This window comes from Scomber japonicus, chromosome 1 (assembly GCF_027409825.1).
Source record: "Scomber japonicus isolate fScoJap1 chromosome 1, fScoJap1.pri, whole genome shotgun sequence".
NCBI classification, from domain to species: Eukaryota; Metazoa; Chordata; class Actinopteri; order Scombriformes; family Scombridae; genus Scomber; species Scomber japonicus.
This window is the reverse complement of record NC_070578.1, coordinates 18,989,868-19,012,786: the sequence shown is the minus strand read 5'-3', so window position 1 is coordinate 19,012,786 and position 22,919 is coordinate 18,989,868. Positions and strand designations below refer to the sequence as shown.

The following is a 22,919-nucleotide window of genomic DNA, read 5'->3' as shown; positions in this document are numbered from 1 at the left end:
CCACATGCTTAAAGTTTGTATATAATGTGGAATGGAATTTCCCAATTTAAATAACTGAAACGATTACAATAATGGACAGATCTAGAATAGTCGTCCGCATACGTTTGCATGATTTTAAAACATTAAAAAATACTAATGTTTAAAAGTCAAAAGTCGCGTTGGTTTTTCAAATGAGATCAAACAGCACGTTATTTTTTTTCTATAAATGTATATGCAGAAAAAAAACTCAATTTTGTTCAAAATCTATATATCCTACTCATCCTGACCCTGAAGCTGCTGACTTCTTTTATAATTTAACACTCAATTTAAAATATATATATATATTTTACATGCAACAGCTGTGTGTACATCTGATAAGAACCTACCCATCAGTCAAGTTTCATAGGTGTTGGGACTTGGGAGTCTTGGGACAGTGACAAGATGATGGTTGTTTTAGTCTACAATCAATGCTTTGGAAATGATGGCATTAATTTTAATGTTCTAGTTTGAGCTTGTTTTCCACGGTTAAAGAGCATTGCATACAGAAAGAAGAGAAAGAATAACTGCATTCCCACTATATTTCAAAGTAAGAATGAGTATAGGGCTGCACAGACATCTCGTCACCTCACACATAAACATAGAGTTGTCTTAATGTAACTTCAGAGGATATTACATTGACTTTCATTCAATTCCTGGAGATTTACCCTACCCATAACTACTACTTGCCTAACGGTTACCCTAAACCAAGTCTTCAGCATAAAATTAATTATCTACATTACTGGGATTTGCTTTTTGTTCCCAAAAGGCTGCAGGATATATGTCACCACAACATAAGGAATACCTGGAACACACAAACATGCAGGTCAAGGATGAGACAGAAAATAATTAAAATATATCTTTTATTTAAATCATCTATAAAAGATTTTCACATCAAGAGGTTATGCTTTGGATCAGCTTCAGTAAACTTAATATTCAAGAAATTCTCAAAATGTCATGACATTTTTCATCATATAATGCATTCTAACTAAACTGTGTTGCACATGTAGGATAATCTGTGTCCTTTTAAACTGTGAAATATTTTCTAGCCACCATATTCATCTCAATTATGAGTTTAATAGGCCTAAATAAATGTAAAATATTGTTCTGTCTATATATAAAATGTGAAACTGCCTTTGAGGAGCTTTCATCTCCATCTGCTTCCATTTAATAGGTAAGAGACATTCTCATTAGTTGGTGACTCACACATACATTTTATGACACACAAGCCCATAATAAAGCAGCACAAACATCTGCATACTTTAAAACTAACAATAATAATAATAATAATAATAATAATAATATTAAAAGATGAAGATATACAGCTGAAGGTACACAAATGATCATACCAAAGCAAGCAAGTGCATCAAAAACCCTTGTATTGCCCTTAAAAGCATTTCTTTTATGACAATATTCACCATCATGCCAGTAAAAGGTATTTTTATGGTACAATACTTTCCTTCTGAGAGAGACAGAAGGCTGTATGTCTACACAAATCAGTCTGTCTCTTCAATAACCATTAATACTTATTGTGTAATCTCTCACTCAGTCAATCTGTACATGCTGCCTCAACAGCAACTTCAACATATTAAAGATTCATTTTGATAAAAAGTCAGTATGGGATTTTGATTATTTTACAAAGCATAATCACATGTGAGGAAATAGTTAGTAGGATTACTGCAAAACCACATTTTAGCACTAGCAGGTCAAGCGGGAGAAGCTAAAAAATTATAATATTTTCCTTTTAGGCAAGAGCCAAAAGGTACACCAATAGACCATAAAAGATTAAAAAATACCCAAGTGGAAAAATACAGTAAACAAAAATAAGGCAGTGTTTTAAATCTTGTGATGATACAAACAAAAGTTATCTAAATGTAAAACACAACTGCACAGTGTAAATGTAAATTCTCTGCTTTAAGTTGACAGATATGCAGATATGTTGTCCCGAAGACATTACCGCCGAATACTTCCAGGCCGTGAACTAATGAGAGAAAAATATATAGGAATTGTTGTTATAATAATGTCTGTGTCTGCGTTATGGATTGCCTATGTGTACAAGTAAGAATCTAAAAAGTGAGTTATGATATGACTGCAAATACAAATACATGTAAATACCCAGGATAGGGAGGAGGTGGGGCGTCATGCTGTCCACTTCTTCCAATTGCCTGCTCATAGGAGGGCAGCCCCGGGGGGCCTACTTCCCCCATATGGGATAGGTGTGCAAGTGGAATCGCAGGTTGTAGTGACACTTCCTCTAGCCGTCGCATAATCAGAGAAGCATTACTCCTCCTGGGGCGTGCCCGTATGGAACTGTGGGAGTGTAGACAATGGTAATACCGAAAGTATAAATGAGTGTATATTACGTCAATCATTTATGACCTAGTTACTTGCGTTCAAGTATCAAAGTCAAGCTAAAAGTCAACTTTATAGTTGTTAAGCAACTGCTGGTGCTTCAAAGGCATGGAGTGACAAGGAGCATTCAATTATTGTTACAACAGGCTTAATATTACAATAACAGATACTGGACAAAAGTAGAAATTTGTTCTGAAATATTCCAGGTCACTTTACATATGGTACTCAAAAAGTTGTCAGATTGATCAAGTATTTGAGTCCTCAGTGCTAAACAGGTGTATTAGTGTTTTTATTGGTCACTTTAGCTAAAAAGGTGCCCATACTCCTATACTAAAAATGACATAATGTAGGGATAATGTAACTACAAGAGGTCGCAATAAAGACTCTCTCACTTACCTGGTACGGCTCATGTTACCCTTACACTTGCCATGACAGAAATACCAGATCAGGAGGCAAACAATAACTACGGCCACAGCAGCAGCAATCAGCCCCACCAAAAGAGATGTGACGTCAACTCGTGAGGGACGCTTCTCCTTTTCTGTGGATCAACACAGGCCACAGAGAGTAAAACTGGAGAGTATTGAGAGTTATACTACTTAAGAGTTATCCATGAAAATCTCTCTCTAATAGATCAAAATCAAACCCATCATCAGTAATGCAAAACAAATCAGAGTTCAAGACTCCCACAATTTGAATATAAGCAACTTCTTGACTTGTAGACCAAGCAATCTTTTTCAAAATCCTTGTGTGCTGTTACAAAAGTGGTGAAACAGGCTTTGACAACACCAGAAACATAATTGTCATTGCTTGACGAAGCCTAAGGCACATGATTTAGTTTTCCGAAAGAACACACAAACTTAAAAGGACACTCAATTTAATATCTATTGATGTTCATTTGAAATGTTTTAAATATGCAAATACACCTGAGGTATTAATCTCTCCCTCTCTCACCTTGTGTGTATTCCTTCCAGAAAGCATCCTGCAGAACAAAACATCATCAGTATGGTGAAATGTGCTTTAAGACCTCTCTCAATATATCAAATGGCATCAGTGAGCAGCTCCACTGAACAGCATGACTTAACTGTTTTCGCGGTGTTTTCAAAGACCTCTCTTGCTTCCTCGTAATTGCAGATTTCTTCCACACACTCTCTTTCCAGATTTCCAGGAACGAACATCTCAAAGTCAAACCGGTTGAACAGCAGGTGGCGACCCAAGAACGAATTTGCTTTCCCCTCACCCACAAATACTACAGGAGAGTCCAAACAGTGTCAATTAATAATAGAAAGGGAACGTGATAGATTTGGGTGTCAAACCTAAAAGCTGACATTCTCTCACCTTCATGATCTTGGGATTCTTCATGTTTGGACAGTAACCTTCTCATACAGGCCACATCTCCACATGACAGGAGTGTAAAGAGTATGAATAGATTTAACAGCATGACTATACGTGCACCTGCGCGCGGGCTGCGGGTGGAGCATTAATTGGCAGCTCAGAGAGGGCAGATTATCATTAACAATTCCAGATAATTCACACCAATATCTATACACTGTTCATTACCCGAACAGCTTCAAAAAGTCATTTACAAATGAAAGGCAACACCAACAAAATGAAACTTATCTATAGGAACCGTACGTGTCCGATCTCTCGACGCCGATAAGAAGTCAGGAAATGTTTACCGAGTCTCAGACAACAGCTGTATTTAGAGATTTCCTCTGAAAAAATTAAACATGACTCATCATTTGTAGGAAAAAAATACATCAAACTATAATTGTAGTAGTTCCTGGAGGAGTGAAGTAATTTCCCAGTAGGTTAAAAAAGGGTTTTGTTTACTCCCAACAGCTGTAGCTTCTGCTCTCCTAAACTACCTGCGCAGACTCGATCAATAGATCAGTTCACCTGGATAATATGATGCGGTATATATGTGAATGGGCGCTAGGTGGCAGCTGAAACCACCAAAGTGAAAGTAGTTTCGAGCAAGTCTTCTCACAACAAAGTAGCCTAAATACGATTAGACATGCATCATCTGACCTTATGACTCAGATAATGAAACTGCAGTCCTCCCAAAGTCAAAAAATGTTTTGAGGCCAGGTTTGCTATATTTCAATTGTTGCAATCACATTCAATTGTTTTAAAAAAAGAGCAGCAACAAAATATCTCAAAATGTAAGGAAACATATGCATTTCTTCTCTAAGGAAAAACAAACACAGTAGTACTTTTAAAAAATGAATAACTGTTACACCAAAGGCTTCTACACACATAGACTGTACATCTAGTCTATGAGCATAATGCTGGAGTATTTACATGGCATTAAACAATAAGCACATCTTTCAACAGGTAATACCTATATGTAATAGCCTACATGTTGTCAGCCCCTCAACCCTATTTAATGTAGATGATATACATTTCTTCCATTTTAGACACAAACATAATGATTTAGGACGTATGTCACATAACCATTGGCTCATCTTGTCTAATAAGATTTATTGGAATTTAAAGGGTTATCTTCCTTTAATGACTTTTTAAATGCCACATTTTTGTCTTAACATCTGTTTCAGTCTCAATCTCTTTGTCATGTTTACAATGTTGTATCTTCACCTCTAATGGGTGGGCTCAGATTACTGTTGTAACTCTATCTTTTGGGATCTGTGCATCAGGAATCTTTTAAAAGCACTAAACCTCTTCTCTCAGTAGCTTGGGAGCTGGTGACTACACCGCTGTGCACGGGCCATGTATGGGAAAAAAGTTCTGTAATGGGCTTCAGAGTAATTTCAACAGAGAAGAGGCATCTGTGGATCAGTTAGTGTGTCTTTTTCCACTGCAAAAATGGTGACTAGAGTAACTTTACAGACACCACAAACAGCAAAACATGCAGCAACAGATCGAAGATAAAGTCTCCCATTCTACCAGTCTTTCATAAAAGTGTTTATGTTTCACACTCTCCATGTAAATAGAAGTATCTGCCTCTGAGCCTCTTGTCCAGTGTTTATGTAAAGCAGAGATAGGATGCAACTGAACATTATCTAGCTGACTACTGGATGGTGCTAATTGAGGGGCAGTGAGAACCCCTCTCTTGTACTTGGCTAGGTGTCTGGATACTGTCGAGTCTTTAGATTTATCCAGAGGAATGTTGATACAAAGAAAAGGGGTGAAGAAAAGGAGAAATTCCAGACTTTATCTACTGTGTGATGTCAGATGATATTGCCTTCGTACACCACATACTATAATATCCAAGTTAAAATGATTAATAGAGTCTGACTGCTGGGGAATTCATTAGCTCACACAGTGAGGCTTGTGTTCAAGCACAGTGAATCGTGACTGATAACCTGAGCTGCATGTGTAAAGGGCGCCAGCTGAGCAGTTCAGCTTTTAAATGGAATATCAACTCATTTACTTTTCACCACTGAACAATGCAGAACTACCTTTATCTAACTATGATAAGAAGGGGGTTGTGATGCTTGTGTCAGATAGACCAGCCACAGCGCACAGTATTTACATCTGGGACATCTCACATGACGGACCATCCACAAAACAGTTACTTAAAGTCAATGAGACAAATTGGTGACAAGGAGAGAGGGAGACAGAGAGAGTGAGAGAGAGTAAGAGAGAGAGACACAGAGAGAGAGAGAGAGATCAGTGTCCAGACAGAGGAAAGTAGCTGAAAAAAGGAGCAAGTGTTGAAAGACAGTCACCAAGATATACAGCTTTGCAAATATTCTGCTAAGCCGTGGTCACATTTGTTTCTATCTACACTACGCTCCACATTGCGGGTGGCTGTGACGAGGTTGTGCCCCTGAGAATGTGTTTAGTGATTTACTCCCCCTGATAAGAGCTGGAGATGCTGCTCCCTGTGGACAACTGGACATAAGTGAGTATTGAGTCTCTGCAGACCTCTGATATGATAGGAAAAAAGAACACAATGCAACAGTAAATGTATACTCCAAATGCCCATTTCATCTGAGTATTAATACTTTAACAGTGGGGCTTTCATCATCAGATTATATCTTTATTCAGTACAGAATGAGGAGGGACACATCACTAAAAAATGAAACAGGTTGAGCTGCAGCTTTGTTGGTTAAAAAAAAAGCACCATAGATGTGGGTTGGGGTAGGGATTCAAAGACTGCAATGTCAGTAGTCTGCACTTTGTCAGTTTGTGCTGATTTCATCACAGCCCCAGAGGGAAGAGAACTCCAACAGACCCCTTTTACATCTAATGCCTGAGCTATATATCATTAGAGTTCATATCCTAATGCCCTGGACCAGTGCCTGAGAACAAATTTCTTTAACAGGTCTAGGGCAAGGTTAACTGAAAAACTGTCCTTGTTTTTCCACTTTTCACATACACGAAGAGACGGTGAGTCATGCTGACTACAGTTTGACATGATCTTTTAACACAGTGGTCACTTTTAAATTTGCAGCAGCAGTGAATCATGAAATGTCACAGGCTTGTGTTGATATCACAGTAATAGAGCCCTGACCTCAGCAGGCAGGGTCATCTTAAGTTCACATTACTATTGTCACCTCTACAAGACAAGTGACCCCTTTGTTGCAGCCTAATTCTCACCCCAAGTCACAGCTCATCTAAAACTTTATTTAAACCAGATGTTAAAAGTTGCTAGAGGACGAGACCCTATTAGAGTCACAGAATGACTGTTTGAAAAGATGAGGAGGAAACTAGCGGACTAGTTGTTTGAAAAGACTGATTATACTAGTATATTTATTATCCATTTGAGGCACTGTAAGATTTTGGCTGGCTGTTTCACACAATTAGAAGCCCGCTACAAAGAGAGGATTGGGGGGGTGGGGGGGGGGGGGGAGAGAGAGAGAGAGAGAGAGAGAGAGAGAGAGAGAGAGAGAGAGAGAGAGAGAGAGAGAGAGAGAGAGAGATATTAGTGCTCTGCTCACAATAACCACTGAAATCTTCAATTTATCAGAAAGAAGCAATCACAGGTGATCTCCACTGTTCTTTTATTGGAGGAATATAAAAACTGATTATTTCAGTCTGGGAATTTGGATAGCAGAAAAAGAATAGAAGGTCAGGCAGTCTAGACAGTTGGGTTAAGGTGGAATTAAGCGGAAGGTGACAGAGCTTGCAGACTGGTCTTGACGGCTGCAAGGTTGGCTTTCCAGGAGGTGAGACTGTCAACCAGCTGCTGCCACTGCTGCTTGCCAAAGGTACGATGTGTGCTGTGGCTGATTGAGTGGAAACAGAAAAGCAAATATGTTAAATTGACAAAGAAATGCAGGCCGATGTCATGTCTCAAATCCTGGAAATTAAAAACAGAGCCATAGTAAATGTAACTGACAAAAAAGTGCATGACGTTGCCTACATTCTCTGTTTAAGGTGTCATGAAAAAGGAAATTCAGCAGCAATTTTTCTCCCTAGTTTCTACAAAGATGATACACTTTTTGGCTGACCTGAATAGACTAAACACAACTAAATATGTTCCTAGCATTCTTGACTGTAATAATGCATGTTCTAATTAATTAGTCTTGTAGTCTAGTATTGGCCCACCAAGAAACAAGAACAAGCACATCAGTGAGGTTATTTTATTATATTCCATAATCAAATAAAAACTGTCAAATGAAAAGGCTATACAGAATAGAACAGAGAGAAAGGGTCTCCTGAATGTGTCCTGACAGGTTTTTTTGTTTTTGTTTTTTTGTAACATGAACAAAATTTTACTTTGAAATTTCTAATTTTGAATGCCACAGAGGTCAACCAGAATTACAAAAAGTCCTAACTTTAATGAAAGTTTCATGTCAGTCACAAGCACTGCAAAAGATAATATCACATAGTAAGGCAAATGTGTCAAAAATGATGATGCTGTTTACCTACTACTAGGGGTGTCACGATTTGATTTTATTTCGATTTTCAATTCTTTTTTTGGGTCCTTTTAGCATAGATGCCCATGCCATTTTTAGACTAATCATGAGTGATATAATCTCCATCAGTTGTTTGCAATTTACCACACTAATGCCCTACTGTCAGAATTAAATAATTTATTAGTAATATAATGTAACAATAACTTCTTTCAGCAGTCAATTGGAAACTTACTGTAAACAAAAGAATCATGTAGTGACCCCTTTGTAACTGCAGTGTACACTCTTCATATTAGATGATATTCAAGTTCACAATAAAACAAAAACTAAATTAAAACAGCCTAATGTCCATAGCCATCCCTGAACAATTAAGTGTGTTAACGGTCCTAACAGTGTCCTAACTGTATCCTAACAGTGTCTGCACATACAACAGTTTGATAGTAAAGTCGAGAGTAATTACCTCACAACAACTTTTCGCTGTGTCTGGTCAATTTTGCAGTACACCATCTTGGTCCGAACAGCTAAAAAGGAAAATCAGACAGGAAGTGAATTAACAGACAGACAGAAAGCACAAAAAACACCACTGACACAAGAATGCTTTAAGAGAAAATGCAAATGGTAAATGAAAATAGAGAGGAAGTTACTCCCTGCCACAAAACACTCAAATACTGTTCTTGGCCTGTGCCATTTTTTTAAAATGTAGTTTGTAAAATCCTACTCATGTCCTGTGATTGTGTTTCAGAAGGGATTTGGTTGAAGATGGCAATAAATGAGTAAATTACAGAGTCGTGTCAGAGGGATGTGAATATGTGGTCATTGGTAAAACACTTTCCTTTCTCTTTCACAGCTTGTCGGTGTGAGACACTAACAGCACACTTAAGGAGAGTGGACAGCTATTTGAAGTTTAGTGCTTTTTACCGTCAATGACAAAAGCCTCAACGTCATCAGCTCCGATCTGCAGTTCCTGTTGCATGGTGTCAAAGGAGATCTCCTTGAATTCCACTGCCATGCCCATGAATGTCAGCAGACGCATCTTGGCCATGTTTTGCTCGTGGGACAGGCCTGGAAAGGAACACGCAGGGATCATTAAGCACAAAATCTTCACGGCCGATTACTCTTGACTCAGGGAGTTTCCCTGTGATAATTGTTTCTACATTTATAAGCATGCAGTCAGGGAATCTACTCTTCAACACAAACACCACTCCACATTGTCTGTTTTGAGAGTCTATCCCACACACGCTCGTAATTACAATTAAGCCTTTAGTAGTGAGAAACAGACCCACTGCTGACACATACACATTCCTGTTCTGTGTCAACGGAGCACAGAACGTTGGCTCAATATTTATATGTTTTAAGTCTCACACACACAAAAAAAAAGACTGCAACAGCAAATTCTACAATAATGGCTTTTTTCTTTCTTTCTTTTTTTTTTAAAGGGAAAGAAAATAAATATATTTTCTTCACTGTGTGTTTTGTCCACGTTGACCTGCTGGTGTTACAACAATGATCTGCTTGACAATAGCCGACAGTACAAGCATTTTGCTGCATATAGAAGTGAAAAATAATTCAGGTGCACTGGTGTGAGTGGTTCAGGAACAAATCTGTTTTCCCCTCCTCTCACTTCCTTGTTAGCAAAAATATTTATACATATAATAAATAAATATTTTTTGGTTTTCTATTGCAGTGAACAGAATATCTTTGGGTTGTGGGCAATACAAGATATTTGACATCACCACGGGCTCTGGGAAACAGTAATGAACATATTTCACCATTTTATGGACTTAACAACTAATCGATTAATTGAGAAAATAACTGAAAGATCAAATGGTATTGAAAATAATTGTTAGTTGGAGCCCTAAATATAAGTGTCAAATCTGATTGTCTATTATATTTGGATGAGGGCCAAAAGAAACTTGATCGGGACATCCATTGCATTTATGCAGACTCGCCTGAATAGCTCAAATTTTCCATTATATTCAAATCCGAAGCATCTGGATCTTACTGATCCCTTTCTGAGATTTTGACATTTTCCGCAAGTAATCCCCACCACTGGAGCATCAGCCAAATCTTTGAGCTATATAAATTATAATGAATCTGTTTTCACAGTGGTAAAAGTGTGAAGTTTGAAAATATTCAAACATCTGTTTCTAAAGACAAAGTCCATACTACTCTAAAATAACTTTAAGGGACAGCATCATATCACAAAACTGGTTTATAATAAACCATATCAACGTATAATATATTTATACTTACTAAACAGGTGTCTTTTGTTCTTGTGTACACATAAATGTGGTCAGTATGTGTATCTGTGTGTAGAGAATTTTTGCAACAAATATGAAGTTGTGGCTACTTACCAAGAGAATCGATGAAGTCTTTGTTACTCTGGTAAAACTTTACGTATGCTGCTAGTTTGGCACTCACAAAGATGGTTAATAACTACAAAAAACAGAAAGCAAGAAGAAGGAAAAATGTAATGGTGAGACTCTTGAGTCAAATCATATCTGCATTCAAAACTAATTTGTCCATTTTGAGGTAAACTATTGACGCATTTAAGATGCCAGTCTATTGAACCATCAAAACTCTACAAAGCTGTTCACACACCCTAGTTAAAAATATTTTTTAATTAATTGTCTCAACCTGTTCAGCTTATAACATATACACATTCCTGTTGCTCATCATTTAAGATTATTAACTGGTCACTGCTTTCTCCAACTGTCACTGATGGTGAATTTCAAAACTAAAACCAATAAAGAACACAATAAACTGGCTTCTAAATCTGTGTACTTTTACAAATACACAATAACAAGGTTGTCATAATGATTGATTGTTTTTTTGTTTTTTTTAAGGCAATAAGAAAGTTGGATTTCTCAAAAGACTAATTAAGGTTAATAAACAAAGAGGGCTGCAATTAGACACTGAGAATGCCAATAATGTCTTTTATACTTCACAGCACAAAGCATTACACATCCTGAAACACTCACGTCATGGATGAGTTCTCCCTCCAGAAAGCGAACAGGTTTCAGGGTGAGCAGGTGGTCAAACAGGAAGGTGTTTGGGTCTTTGAGAGCACGCACAATACATCTAAAGAGAAGGCACACAGAGGCATATATGTAAGAGGGACGTACAGTAAATGAAGGCTAAATGAAAATCGATAAAGTCTTTAAGGTTACCTGTGGGCATCAACGCGTGCTTGTGAAGCATTGTCTTCTGTGTAACTTCCCAACAGCTCCACCATCACTTTTGCTGCAGCCTCACTGTGAAATCATTAAATACACTGTTGAAAGCGTGATCATTTACTGTAATTACAAAAAAGAACATATGTGCCACATTTCAAACAAAATGTGTATCTTCACATATGATTGCATTATGTGAACACACAGCTCATGTAGGGGTAAAAAACAAAACAAAACAAAACATGTACCTACCTTTTTTTGCAGTCCACAAGTGCTTCATATACCAGCCTCAAGAGAGTGTGCTTCTTCTCTGTATTCAGGTTCCAGTCAACAATCCACTTGCGCACCTGATCAGAAGAACAATATTATGAGTTAACAAAAAAGAAAATAGTGTAGCAGTGGAGATTTCCAAAATGCAACAAGGTGTTCTTTAAAGTCTGTGTAAAGTAAGAATAAACATGTGTTCTAAGTTTAACATACCACAGAAAAGTATGTTGTTAACCACCCTGCCACATTTGAATGAAATATATAAAATTAGGCTTCAAAGTTATGTAAAAATCAGCATGTCAAATTTTGAAACACAGTTTGTGAAGCCTAGCTCCACAATTCAAATCTAAATGGTTGAATCTAAATGGTTTTAAGAAATACATTTATGACCTATTTAATGTGTTTAGAAGAAAATGTCTGAATTCACTTTACACGGTCTTTAAAATCTCTACCACTCAAGGTAAACAAAACTATGAGACTGGTGCATTTAAGATCAGTGATCAAAGCCTGGTGAGTTAAATATACCTGATCAAGATCAGTGGGGATGAAGGCAATGGCATTGCAAGTAGCTGCCACCTTGATGAGGCCACAGAAGACTGTGTACCTCACAGGAGTGTTCTCATCCATGCCATGGAACAAGTTACTCAGCCTATAACATGAAAACATACAAAAGAAAGAGAGAAATCTGGGTTTTTCATACAGTTCTGTATAATTACTCAAGAAACAACCAAAAAGAGAAGTGGTGCTGTGAAAGACTGAAGGAGGACAACGGGATGGGACTCACAACTGCATCCTAAGGGAGGGCCTCTCTCCTTCCCGGAACTTCACCAGTTTCTCACATAGACTTTCAATAAGAGCTTCTTGCTTCTCTGGCTCCAGGATCAACAGCAGAGACACAATGCTGTTCATCACACTCTCCACATCTGCAGATAGATACAGAGAGGGGGTCATGAGTAATGACAGAGACTCTATACATCCAGGAGTAGGTTCACATTCAGTTGCATTTCATGTAAAAATTCAAACATGACATTTAGACATGTCTGTAGAAGTAAACACTCTAACAACACTTAATAAAGTGAATTGTGAGACCACCATGTTTGGCTTGTGGACTTCATCAGAGTCATTATATATCAGATATTTTGGCATGGCACAGCAGCAAAAGCACAGGTGTAATCACCTTTATAATGATTGCCGCATTCCCTGAAATGTAGATATTCTGTATGCTAAATCACAGGAATGAGACACTAAACCGTACTGAGATGGAGTGGGCAATATGGATAAACACTTTCAACCATTTATTTTATTATATGCACTTTCATCACAATCAATAATAATATCATGAGCAAATAATTTACCAAAAACCCACCTTAGAAAGTATTCATAAATAAAACAACCTATTTTTGAACAGAATGGTCATATTCACCTGTGCTATTCTGCTAAGACATGTCAAAATATCAGCTGTGAAAAAGCTATGCTGTCGGTTGTGGTCTGATAAATAACTAATTGGCTCTGTATGAGACATGGGCATGTTCATCATCATCATCATCATTATGACCTACCTTTATCATCATCTTTGAGGCAGACATCACATGCCTCAATGATCTGAGCCAGATCTACATGAAGGCCACCTTCAGAGTTCTCTTCTGAGATATCAGCCCCTTTGGCCTTGATGTAGGCTCTCAGCTCTGAAGCCTGTGGACAGCAAATTAATGCTTAATAAAGCTCATTATTATTCAAAAAAAGAAGGTAGCTAACTAAAGTTAACATGTGTAAATACGTTCACTGTGGTATTTTTTTTTACTTAATACCATTTATTGTTTTGAGTCACAAAAATATTTGATGACCAGATAATCAGGATATTAAAAAAAAGTTTTTTTTCCAACAAAACTAGCAGCTTTAGCTATATGAGTCATCGAGCAACTGTGACAGTCTTATTTTACGTCTTTGTTTATTTAGATGTGTAAGCTAGCTTAACAGCTAGCAAAGTTAGCTATCCAGCAACACTGAGGACATCTGTGACAACGTTGCTCATAAAAACAATAGGCTGAAAATGAATAACACCTTGTAGTTTCAACAAATTTAGATGTAAATGTCTCAACGACACACGTCAGAGCATGTTTACACACACATACACGCGCGCGTCGTCATGGTGTCTTAAAACCGCATGAAGCTAACAATCAGCATGTAACCATCAGCAGCTACAGACGGTTAGCATTAGGACTAGCTAGTATGCTAACTTATGTGGTTGGATAGTTATTCGTTTAGCGAATCGGACACCGAAGAACAGATCAAAACGGGATATTGAAGATAAAGGTCGTACCTGGTCTTCTTCTGTTATGTCGATAAATGCCGGGACACTCATTTTAGGTGATTTTGTGAGCCTAGATGATGAAATCCACGCTCCCACGGCTACTGAGACCTGAGCGGAAAAGAAAAGGCAGCAGTCTCGGTGAACCACTTACTCTTCCGGGTCATGCTGTTAAAGCTACAGTAGCCTCAAGTCTGGTTGTGTTAGGTGGTACTCACGCTATTATTGATTGGGTTAAGGTCTGGTTAGGTTTAGGTCTAAAACCACTTGGTTAGGGTTAGTAAAAAGTCATGGCTTGGGTTAAAATGATCACTTGAAACGTGATGTGGGTTATACTTAGGGCCTACTACTTCCATACTACTACCTTAACCTTAAACTTAAACCAAGCCCCAACCGACCATCTCCTTATATTTTCCCTTGTAAAAACTACTGAAAAATATCGACCACTATTATGATCAAAACTCTTGTGATCAAAACGTTTTACTCTTGGTCAATATTTTGCACATTTCATCTCATTCTCCTCAAGTTTAAATACTATAGCCGGTCTTCTCAATTAGAATAGTCTATATTTTATATTATTTTATTATAAATTCTTTCTTTACACAAAAAAAAAAAATAGGATTACTTCATTTTGTTTATATTTCTGACGGTTATGCACCACAACGACAAGGCAAATTCCTAGTATGTGCAAACCTACTTGGCAATAAACCTGATTCTGATATATTGTCAAATTATTAGATGAATATTTCAGAGGTCAGGCAACCTCCTAAATTGTATCAGTCACCCAGACTTCCACCACCGTAATCCCAATCTTTCATTGTTTCTTATCCAGTTATCAATCTCTTCTCTGGGAGATTAACCTTGGATGTCTTGGATGAGAGTTACAGAGGTGAACCTGATCCCCAAGAGAGGTTATCTGATTGAGCGGCAGTCCATCTGCGTGGACCACCATAGCAGGTCTGTCCCAGAGCTTTCCAACCCGGAAACACTGCCAGTGTCAGAGGGCAAACACTCTTCCACCATACCCCTGCTGACCCATGGGTGCGTGTGTTGGGCTGCAGCTGTACAAAGTGGGATCCTGTGTATTGTTACAATGGCAGGTCACACTGTGATTGAGGTGAGTGAGGTGAAGAGGGTAAGTAGAGCAAGAGTTCACCCTAAAACTGTGGAGTCAGGTTATTAACTTTTGAGGTGTTGTGTAGGCTATGTCCCAGGGTGAAGATACTGTGGAGTGTTCCACAGTAGTTCATCTGTCACAGAAATATGTGTATTTTTGGGGATTCATAGACTACAGAGATACTTCATACCATGTCATAATTTCTTGAAAGTCTATGTGTCACATATTTCTCTTAGCAGTTACAGTTAGGGAACTGAACTCTGTTATGTTCAGCAGCATTAATATCTTAAAACAGTGTACTGTGGGGAAGTGGCTGATGGAGAATTTCACCATAGTGTTCATGATGCGTCATTCTGTTGGGAAGGCAAGTGCCTGGTACCAAATCCCACCCTCACTCTCTCCCTGCCCTCATATGCTGTCATGGCAAAGAATTTATAGCCGCTTCTCTGCAAGTGTGCTTGTGTAACTCTTAGGCTTCCATTATCTGATTAACAGCTGTTGTCAAGTGCCTGGTGTATTTCAAGTCCAGAATAAGAGTTTTGGAGGCTTTGAAGCTCCAGGTGCATGTGAGACATTGTTTTTGTCTTCTTAAAAGTGCTTTAAGATGCCACAGTGCATTATATTGCTTAATAGCCTTTATAATATTCATGGCAGCATATCCTGAAAATAGGATGGATATTAGACTGCAGTAAAGCTTTTAACTCCAAGGAGACTGTACCTGGTACTTGTATAAAACTGAGATTTAGTCTGTTGTATATCATTCTAAATCTAACCTATTTTGAGCAGACATTTCCAATAGTTTCAGTAACTTATGTCTGGGTGGTTTGTTAGTTTGTCCAAAATTCGGTAGAAGGCAACCTCTTGACTGTGAAATGATTACAGAAATTGCCAAAGATCACTTATATCATATTACCATTGGAGGGAAAAAAATGATGCTCCATGTCTTTTTCTTAATCTCGTGGTGACAAATATGGAACATTTCGTTCTTATGTGTCAATGCTCCAGCTGAGGTGATGTTGAGGTGAAGTTATGTTTCTCTGTTAGTTAAGGAAAATTCATAAAGTCACAATCTTATGAAACATCCAAACAGCATTGGATTAAAAATGAGTGTGCAGCAAGATAAAAACAAACAGTTTCTTTGGTTTCTGGGATATTGATGATATCCTTGGTGTTGGCTTTTATTGGTAGACATATGGTGTAAACAAATGTATTGTTCCTGACTATATTTCAGATCATATAGTAATATGACAGTAATTTGCCATTTCTAATGTGTTTATATTTATGTGTAGGTCTGAAATATTCATTTGGTTACCATGTCTTTACTGATATCATCCATGTCTGTATAATTGGAAATAGCTCTTCCTAAACCACTGGCAAATTGCCTGCTCAGCCTCCTCAAAGATAAATGACCGTGTGTTAAGAGTTAGTTGAGCCCAGGTGCCTGGTCTCTAACTGTCAGCCAGCCAAGTGATGAGTATCCATGTAAACCAGTTTCATGGTCAATATCCAACATGGCTGCCTACTGTCCACCCACTAATTGTCTGGTTCCCACAGTTCTGGCTGCCTTCACAATCTCTGAAAAATCCCCTTGCTCAGGCTCATCTATCAGCCAGTGACCTTGTCAGGATGCATCGCATGAGTAACTTCTCTACTTCCCTATGTAGGGCGAATTACTTGTTAATTACTTATAGCCTGACCCACCTTCCCCACACACACACATACAAACAAATCTAGGAAACAAGCAAACAAATACACAAAGCCAAAACCTTAACCTGTGGTGATTTGACTTTTATTGACACTTATTCATATAAATCCAAAACCAAAAGCCATTTCCAAATGGTTAAATTAATGTTAGCCCGATAGTGCTCTACAGACAGTGCAAGTATGTAAGTATATAACTCTTGGCTTGCTGTCATCGTCCTCGACCTTTGGCCAGACTATACGATCTATGGATTGTACCTGCACAGCAGCAAATGGTAGAGAGGAAAATTTAGCAACTAAGTGTTGAAGATAGTCATCCCTCTTGCAAACTAATGGCTGAGATAAGTTTGCTCAAGATTTGGTGGAGAAACTGGACTTCATTAATCAGATTTCCAGATTGCTCTGTGTTTGCTGGATGTAAAAGTATACAGTTGTTTGCTAACAGCTACCATAAAAAATATTGGTTTGATGTCTTTCTGCCCTATGCTGGCCACAAGTCCAGTGGATCAATCATGCAACAGAACTGCACTTCTGATTTAGTCAAATTAATTGACAATTCCTAATGTTCATTTTAATTAGAATAGTATGACATGGCTGTACTGTGTGAGCTAAACTCGAGCATGGGCAGAAAAAGAAGGTTGGTACGTGAAATACCACTGTTATCTTAACATATCACTTAATGACCAGCTTCATATCACACAAAACACCACAGCAATCAATCAAGGCAACTTTGCGTTTGTGGTGTTGAGGTATCTGAGGTCGTTAATCCCCCCTATGTGGAATGTGTGTGCTCTGTTTCAACCTAATGGCAGCAGAAAAAAAAAAGCTACAGTCTTCCAGGAATTCTGACGTTCCTGTCTGGATAGATCGAGTCACTGCAGTGGGACTGGGGCTTTGTTAATGATGGAGTGGTCTCTTGTCATCAGAGTGTGTTTATATTACACACACTCGCAGGCTAGGAGGAGCAATAAGAGTTTAAAAGGCACAGTCAAACAAAGAATCAAATTTGATTCATTTAGGGATGCGTTGCACAATATTTGGCTTGAAGCTATAGATGCCAGATATCAGAAATACAATACATGTTAAACTGTGACCCTTTGCTCTTAAGATACCATTTAGACTGTTTCATTAGCACTGATGAATAAGATGCTGAAGACAGAGAACAGACAACTATTAAAACATTTTGAATAATGATTGTATTTGCTTAGACACAAGACAAAGGATTAATGGTTGGTGTAATTTCTCAGAAATGCTGTACTGTCCAAACAATAGTTTATTTTAATCTAAAAAATGAGAACTAACCTACAGAGGTGTAGCGTGAAAAGTATTTTGCTAATTATTTTCCTTATTTTCATGAACACCAGAGCTAAAGTATATTGTCTTGCTAGGATTGAAAAAGTTGCTGGAGAGTTGCATTTCCCTTAAGTCAAGTGTCAGAGGTTAACATTCAGTACTGGTTGTGGTAATTTTTATTCTTTCTCATCACTGAGTCATCCACTAAATGTTTGCGAATCTAGCCCTCAGAGTGAGGATCAGAGATATCTGAAACATTTTCTGATGACTGCTTACGCCCTGTCCACAGCTGTTAGGGTGTGACAGTATGTGGAAGAGGTTGTGGTTTACTGTAAAGAACTGATTAAGACTGGCCTTGATACTGACACATGGGCACCTGTTGGGATGAGGCATAGGTTATTTTGCAAAATTCAACAACACACTTTTGACTCCACTGACATATGGATTTCTGTTCTAAAATACAAAAGAAGAGAAACTAATGAAAATTTCCCAGAATTCAAGGTTCAGTCATCCCACTGTGTCATCTTATCCCAGCCTCTGATGTTTAGTTTGATGATGACAGCATCAACATCACCTTTGTTTTTTGTAAGTAATCACTAATGAATAGATATATTTCCAGGTATGTAAACGGAATTTCACAACTGAACAATTAAATCAATATAATCCTGTTTGAGTAGCTTTTGATCATGTAATTATTTAGCCTTTAAAAAAAATTAAAGTAGCAATGCATTCAAGTTCTGGGATGATTTTCATTATGAAGTAGTTTGAGTGTTTTTATCCCTTCGTTTAAAATATGAACGTATAAACTTCTGCAACAACTTATAATGAGCAGGTGGAGAGCATGAATATGGGGGAGAGAGGGGAAAGGTGACCAGTAACATGAAGGAGTACTGGTGTGTGAAACATCATTGTAGCAGTGTTGTGTCTGACACATGAACCCTCTGAAAAGCCTCCTCTCTCACTGATCTTTCTTCTCTGTTTCTTATCTCCAGCCTGATATCCAGCTCTTTGAAGAGTGCTTAGAGTTGATATGAGAGAAAATTAAAAACTAGCGATTGTTGTGCATGAGAAGAGAGGGAACAATGACCACATTGTTTAAAACACTGGAGACAGTTTTCAAAATGTGTTATTGTCTTCAGCAGTAATTAATTGCATACATAATATGAACGCATACAAATGTATCCTTAAATGTAGAGAGCAGTGACTGATTATGAATTTCTATCTATCTATCTATCTATCTATCTATCTATCTATCTATCTATCTATCTATCTATCTATCTATCTATCTATCTGTCTGTCTGTCTGTCTGTCTGTCTGTCTGTCTGTCTGTCTGTCTGTCTGTCTGTCTGTCTGTCTGTCTGTCCATCTGTCTGTCTGAAGCCTTGCTTTCACAAAGCGGCTGTGATGAGAAAGTAGCAAGGGAAGACATGTTGTTCTGCCTGCTTTATGTTTTAAATAGTAACCATTTCCTAGAGGCCAGAGGCAGATAGAGGGGAAATGATGAATCATTACAGCACACTGCTGTTGGACTTTTTATCTCCTTGTTTCCATGCCCACACAGAGAATTGAAGGACTGGGCCTTTTTATGCCACTGTCAGCATATCAAAATAACACCTGTTTGGCAGTTCTTTCTCTCTCAAATGCTGTTTTGATGATCATGTTGCAGCAGTTTTGGACTTGATTATTTGTATCTTTAAAGTGTAGCCTTAATAAGCCATCATTTTACTCACTCAGCGCTCTCGATTTAAAAAGAAACAGCTTAATAACCTGTCTATCTTAAGATGCAATATCACAAACACAGATGTTTATTAAAATGGAAAAACTTGTTTCTTTTTCTTGCCAGGTCACATATCTGTGTAGTTTTTCATCCATCCAAACCCTTCTCAAATTCCCTCTTGCTCATCGTGTTGTAAGAAAGTTTGGTTCTTGTGTATTTCTTGCTAAGGGTCAGAGGCAGTATCGACCATTTCCCTTCCTCTCCACGATGATGTTGTTTTAAACCCTGAGTTAACCACAGATTGATCTGAAGAATGGGTGTATTTGGGGACTGCCATCCGTCATAGGGACTGAAAGGGTTGTTTTCTCCTGACCCCGTCACCTTTGATGAATCCCTGCTAAAGACTGGGGAAGGCACAGCCAGCATTTGCCTTGGCTCAGAGGCGCTGTTTTTTTTATTTTTTATTCCTCTTTCTCTGATTTTTGGCAAGATACTTTTAGTTGTGCCACAACCTTTTGTACATCTAGTAAATTATTTTAGTCTGTGTTTGTTTGTAGTGGGTGGACCACGGAAGGTTTTCCAATTGTTTTGGGAGAAATTAATTTTCTATGCTACCATTTTCAAGTCAGCTACAGTACATGGACATCCTCTGAATGTCTGGGTGTTCTTCAGGGATACGGGTTTGCCTTTACACTATTTCCCAGAATAGAGTAAGTCAGAGAGCACTTTATCTTCTCCATGACCACAAACCACCCAGCAAGATCTGCATTTAGCTTTCAGAGGCATTTGTATCAGATATGAACCTTGTGCAGCATGCCATCAGATATGTTCAAACTGTAAGATTGTTATATATATATTGTGCACAAATTGGGTAAATACAAGCTGGAATTAAGTACAAGATCAATGTCATACCCATGGGAGATGATATGCCTCAAAACAGCAAATAAACCTAAGATGGAAGATAAAGACAAGTCAAAGACAAGTTTAGGGCTTTGTGCAGCTTCACAGTAATGGGGATTTGTCTTAAACATTTGATCAAAGCTGCTGTTACTGCTGATCAGCTCTCAGCAGTCTGAATGTTCACTACTCAGTCACTTTGTGATCATTACACTAAACACTGCACTATCTGCAGAGCTGCAGCAAAAAAATCCTTCAGCTGATCTTTACTCAGGAAAGTCACAAAAAGTTAATCAAGTGACAATTAAAGGATAGGCTACATCAGTGACATAATGACAGAGAACACAACAACAGCTGTCTATGTTAACGTCAGCAGTTTGCCACCCGATGTCATCACTTTTCTTGAAAACTTCTTTCTGTAAACTAATTCAAATGTCCCTCTTACCCCACACCCTTGCATCATCATTTATTTTTAAGTTGAATTAGGGGTCACTCATGTTCACTGGAATCCTAGATTAATATTCCAGATGGTGATGACAGGAACTGGCTAACAGTCTGCACCTCACTTCATTGTCCCTAGTCTTCTATCTCAAATGTGCAGTGGATTTTTAATGCTCTATAGAAATGAGTATGTGATATCATGAGATGAATGAAATCACTCGGTAAAATTAGTTAATTGGTGGGAAATGTATCGTTGTCTACCATATCACAGTCTAAATAACAAAGCTGTCCAGCGGGCCATTAATTCAAGAGTAAAGAGAGTTCTGAATTTACAGATATCACAAAAGTTACTTTTTATTTTCATTCCTGTCCTCTGGAGTGGAAGAACCATTGTACAATATAATTTTAAAAATATCCACATAGATAGTAAAGAAAAACAGAGATTACAAGGAGACAAGCTGGGGATCCTTCATAAAGAAATAATCATGTGAAATAATATCCAGAAAATAATTTTTATAAGTATGATGATGAACATGTCCAGCTCATATACTGTATGCAATCTGCATTTCAAGATTTTCAGTGTGGTTCCCTTTCACTTCATAATCTTAATGACCGTTCACAACTTTTAAATCATATTTTAGTGACTTTTGTAGTACATAATACTAACAATGGGAGGTGCAGTTTGTTGTCAGTTTTCAAGATTGGTGGGATCTTCTTATGGATCAACCATAACTAAATCCACTCAAATGTAGCATGTTTTCCAAGGCACTGATTTGTAACCAACTGTCACTGTTTTAAGCTTTTAATGAAAGGAGGAACCCAGGAGCTGATCAGACAAATATTATAATGTTAAAAGATCCACAGCAGCTGTCTTGAGTTTATAAGCATATTTCACTGCATTCCTGTGTAGTTTCACGTTGAGTTAAGCTTGAGTTAAGGTCAAAACCTCGATCTCTTAAGTACTGAAGCACACACACAGACACACACAGACACACACACAAACACAAACACACTGGACTCCCTCTCTCCGCTACTAATAAATAATTATCCACTTGTGTGATGTGGCAGTGCTCCAAGGCCACGCAGTATTTATGAGTTGCTTTTAGCCAAACAGTGCTATTTCCAAATTGGGAGAATTAATTGCACATTTTCTACATGTTGTTCTGAATAATGAATTTGTGCGCTAAATAATTGTTTTTAATTAGTCAGCATATCGCAGTCTTTTTTAAACTGGCAATTTTTAAAACTTTGACCCAATATAATGAAAAAAATCGACTTTTTTCCTTTTTCACATGTCTTTTGTTGATATTGTTGCGTCATCCAGTTAACTTATTTTGAAACTCTGGTACATTTCAGAAAACACGAGTCAGAAGAGTCAGAAATAATGATTAATGTAAGCTGTGGTCAATAGTTTTACAAAACCTCTCAGTTTTGCTTTCTTTTGAAAAAATCTTTTTGCAAAGCTTTGGACATATGTAATTTTACTCAATTGTCCAGATATCCAGAATTTTCTTTGATGCACAAACACTGGAAGTTAAATATCAACATTTTCCAAATATATGGACCATAAGAACAATTTGTGCAAACACACGTAGACATCAGCATGATGAGGACAATTGCTTGTTTATTTAATAAAAGTCAAAAAGCTGTTCCATTCTTTAAACCCTTACTTCAGCGCTCCACTTCATTTTCAGAGAGAAGTTAAGAAACATTTCTTGCTTGCAGTCATTCTCACACACTAACATAAACATTCATTATGAGTAACACTTGAACTTGGACACAGGATAAGAAGAAACACCCGCTCATGCAAATATGT

General features: G+C 37.8%; 2 protein-coding genes across 2 annotated transcripts; both read right to left on the bottom strand.

The window, feature by feature from the left end:
• Positions 1-1,817: 1,817 nt before the first annotated feature.
• prrg4 (proline rich Gla (G-carboxyglutamic acid) 4 (transmembrane)) lies at positions 1,818-3,805 on the bottom strand. Its single transcript, XM_053322438.1, has 6 exons — positions 3,703-3,805; positions 3,450-3,613; positions 3,319-3,346; positions 2,764-2,905; positions 2,131-2,325; positions 1,818-1,996 (listed from the first exon to the last, which is right to left on the bottom strand). The coding sequence occupies exons 1-6, from the start codon at positions 3,803-3,805 to the stop codon at positions 1,969-1,971; spliced, it is 660 nt and encodes a 219-aa protein (XP_053178413.1). The 3' UTR covers positions 1,818-1,968.
• A 3,512-nt stretch (positions 3,806-7,317) lies between these two features.
• On the bottom strand, positions 7,318-14,068 carry eif3m (eukaryotic translation initiation factor 3, subunit M). The gene is made up of 11 exons (XM_053322402.1): positions 13,950-14,068; positions 13,189-13,321; positions 12,414-12,552; positions 12,155-12,278; positions 11,615-11,709; positions 11,360-11,443; positions 11,171-11,270; positions 10,544-10,625; positions 9,108-9,251; positions 8,650-8,710; positions 7,318-7,559 (listed from the first exon to the last, which is right to left on the bottom strand). The coding sequence occupies exons 1-11, from the start codon at positions 13,989-13,991 to the stop codon at positions 7,436-7,438; spliced, it is 1,128 nt and encodes a 375-aa protein (XP_053178377.1). The 5' UTR covers positions 13,992-14,068; the 3' UTR covers positions 7,318-7,435.
• Between the last annotated feature and the right edge of the window lie 8,851 nt (positions 14,069-22,919).

What these genes read in the sequence shown, in the direction of transcription:
- prrg4 (XM_053322438.1), bottom strand. Translation starts at nt 3,805, where the DNA reads ATGCTGTTAAATCTATTCATACTCTTTACACTCCTGTCATGTGGAGAT. An exon ending in AGAATCCCAAGATCATGAAG is followed by an intron (nt 3,614 to 3,702) that starts GTGAGAGAATGT and finishes ACTCTCCTGTAG; the next exon opens with TATTTGTGGGTGAGGGGAAA. An exon ending in TTGAAAACACCGCGAAAACA is followed by an intron (nt 3,347 to 3,449) that starts GTTAAGTCATGC and finishes TTTGTTCTGCAG; the next exon opens with GATGCTTTCTGGAAGGAATA.
- eif3m (XM_053322402.1), bottom strand. Translation starts at nt 13,991, where the DNA reads ATGAGTGTCCCGGCATTTATCGACATAACAGAAGAAGACCAG. An exon ending in CCTCAAAGATGATGATAAAG is followed by an intron (nt 12,553 to 13,188) that starts GTAGGTCATAAT and finishes ATCTATCTGCAG; the next exon opens with ATGTGGAGAGTGTGATGAAC. An exon ending in TCCCCACTGATCTTGATCAG is followed by an intron (nt 11,710 to 12,154) that starts GTATATTTAACT and finishes TCTTCTGATCAG; the next exon opens with GTGCGCAAGTGGATTGTTGA.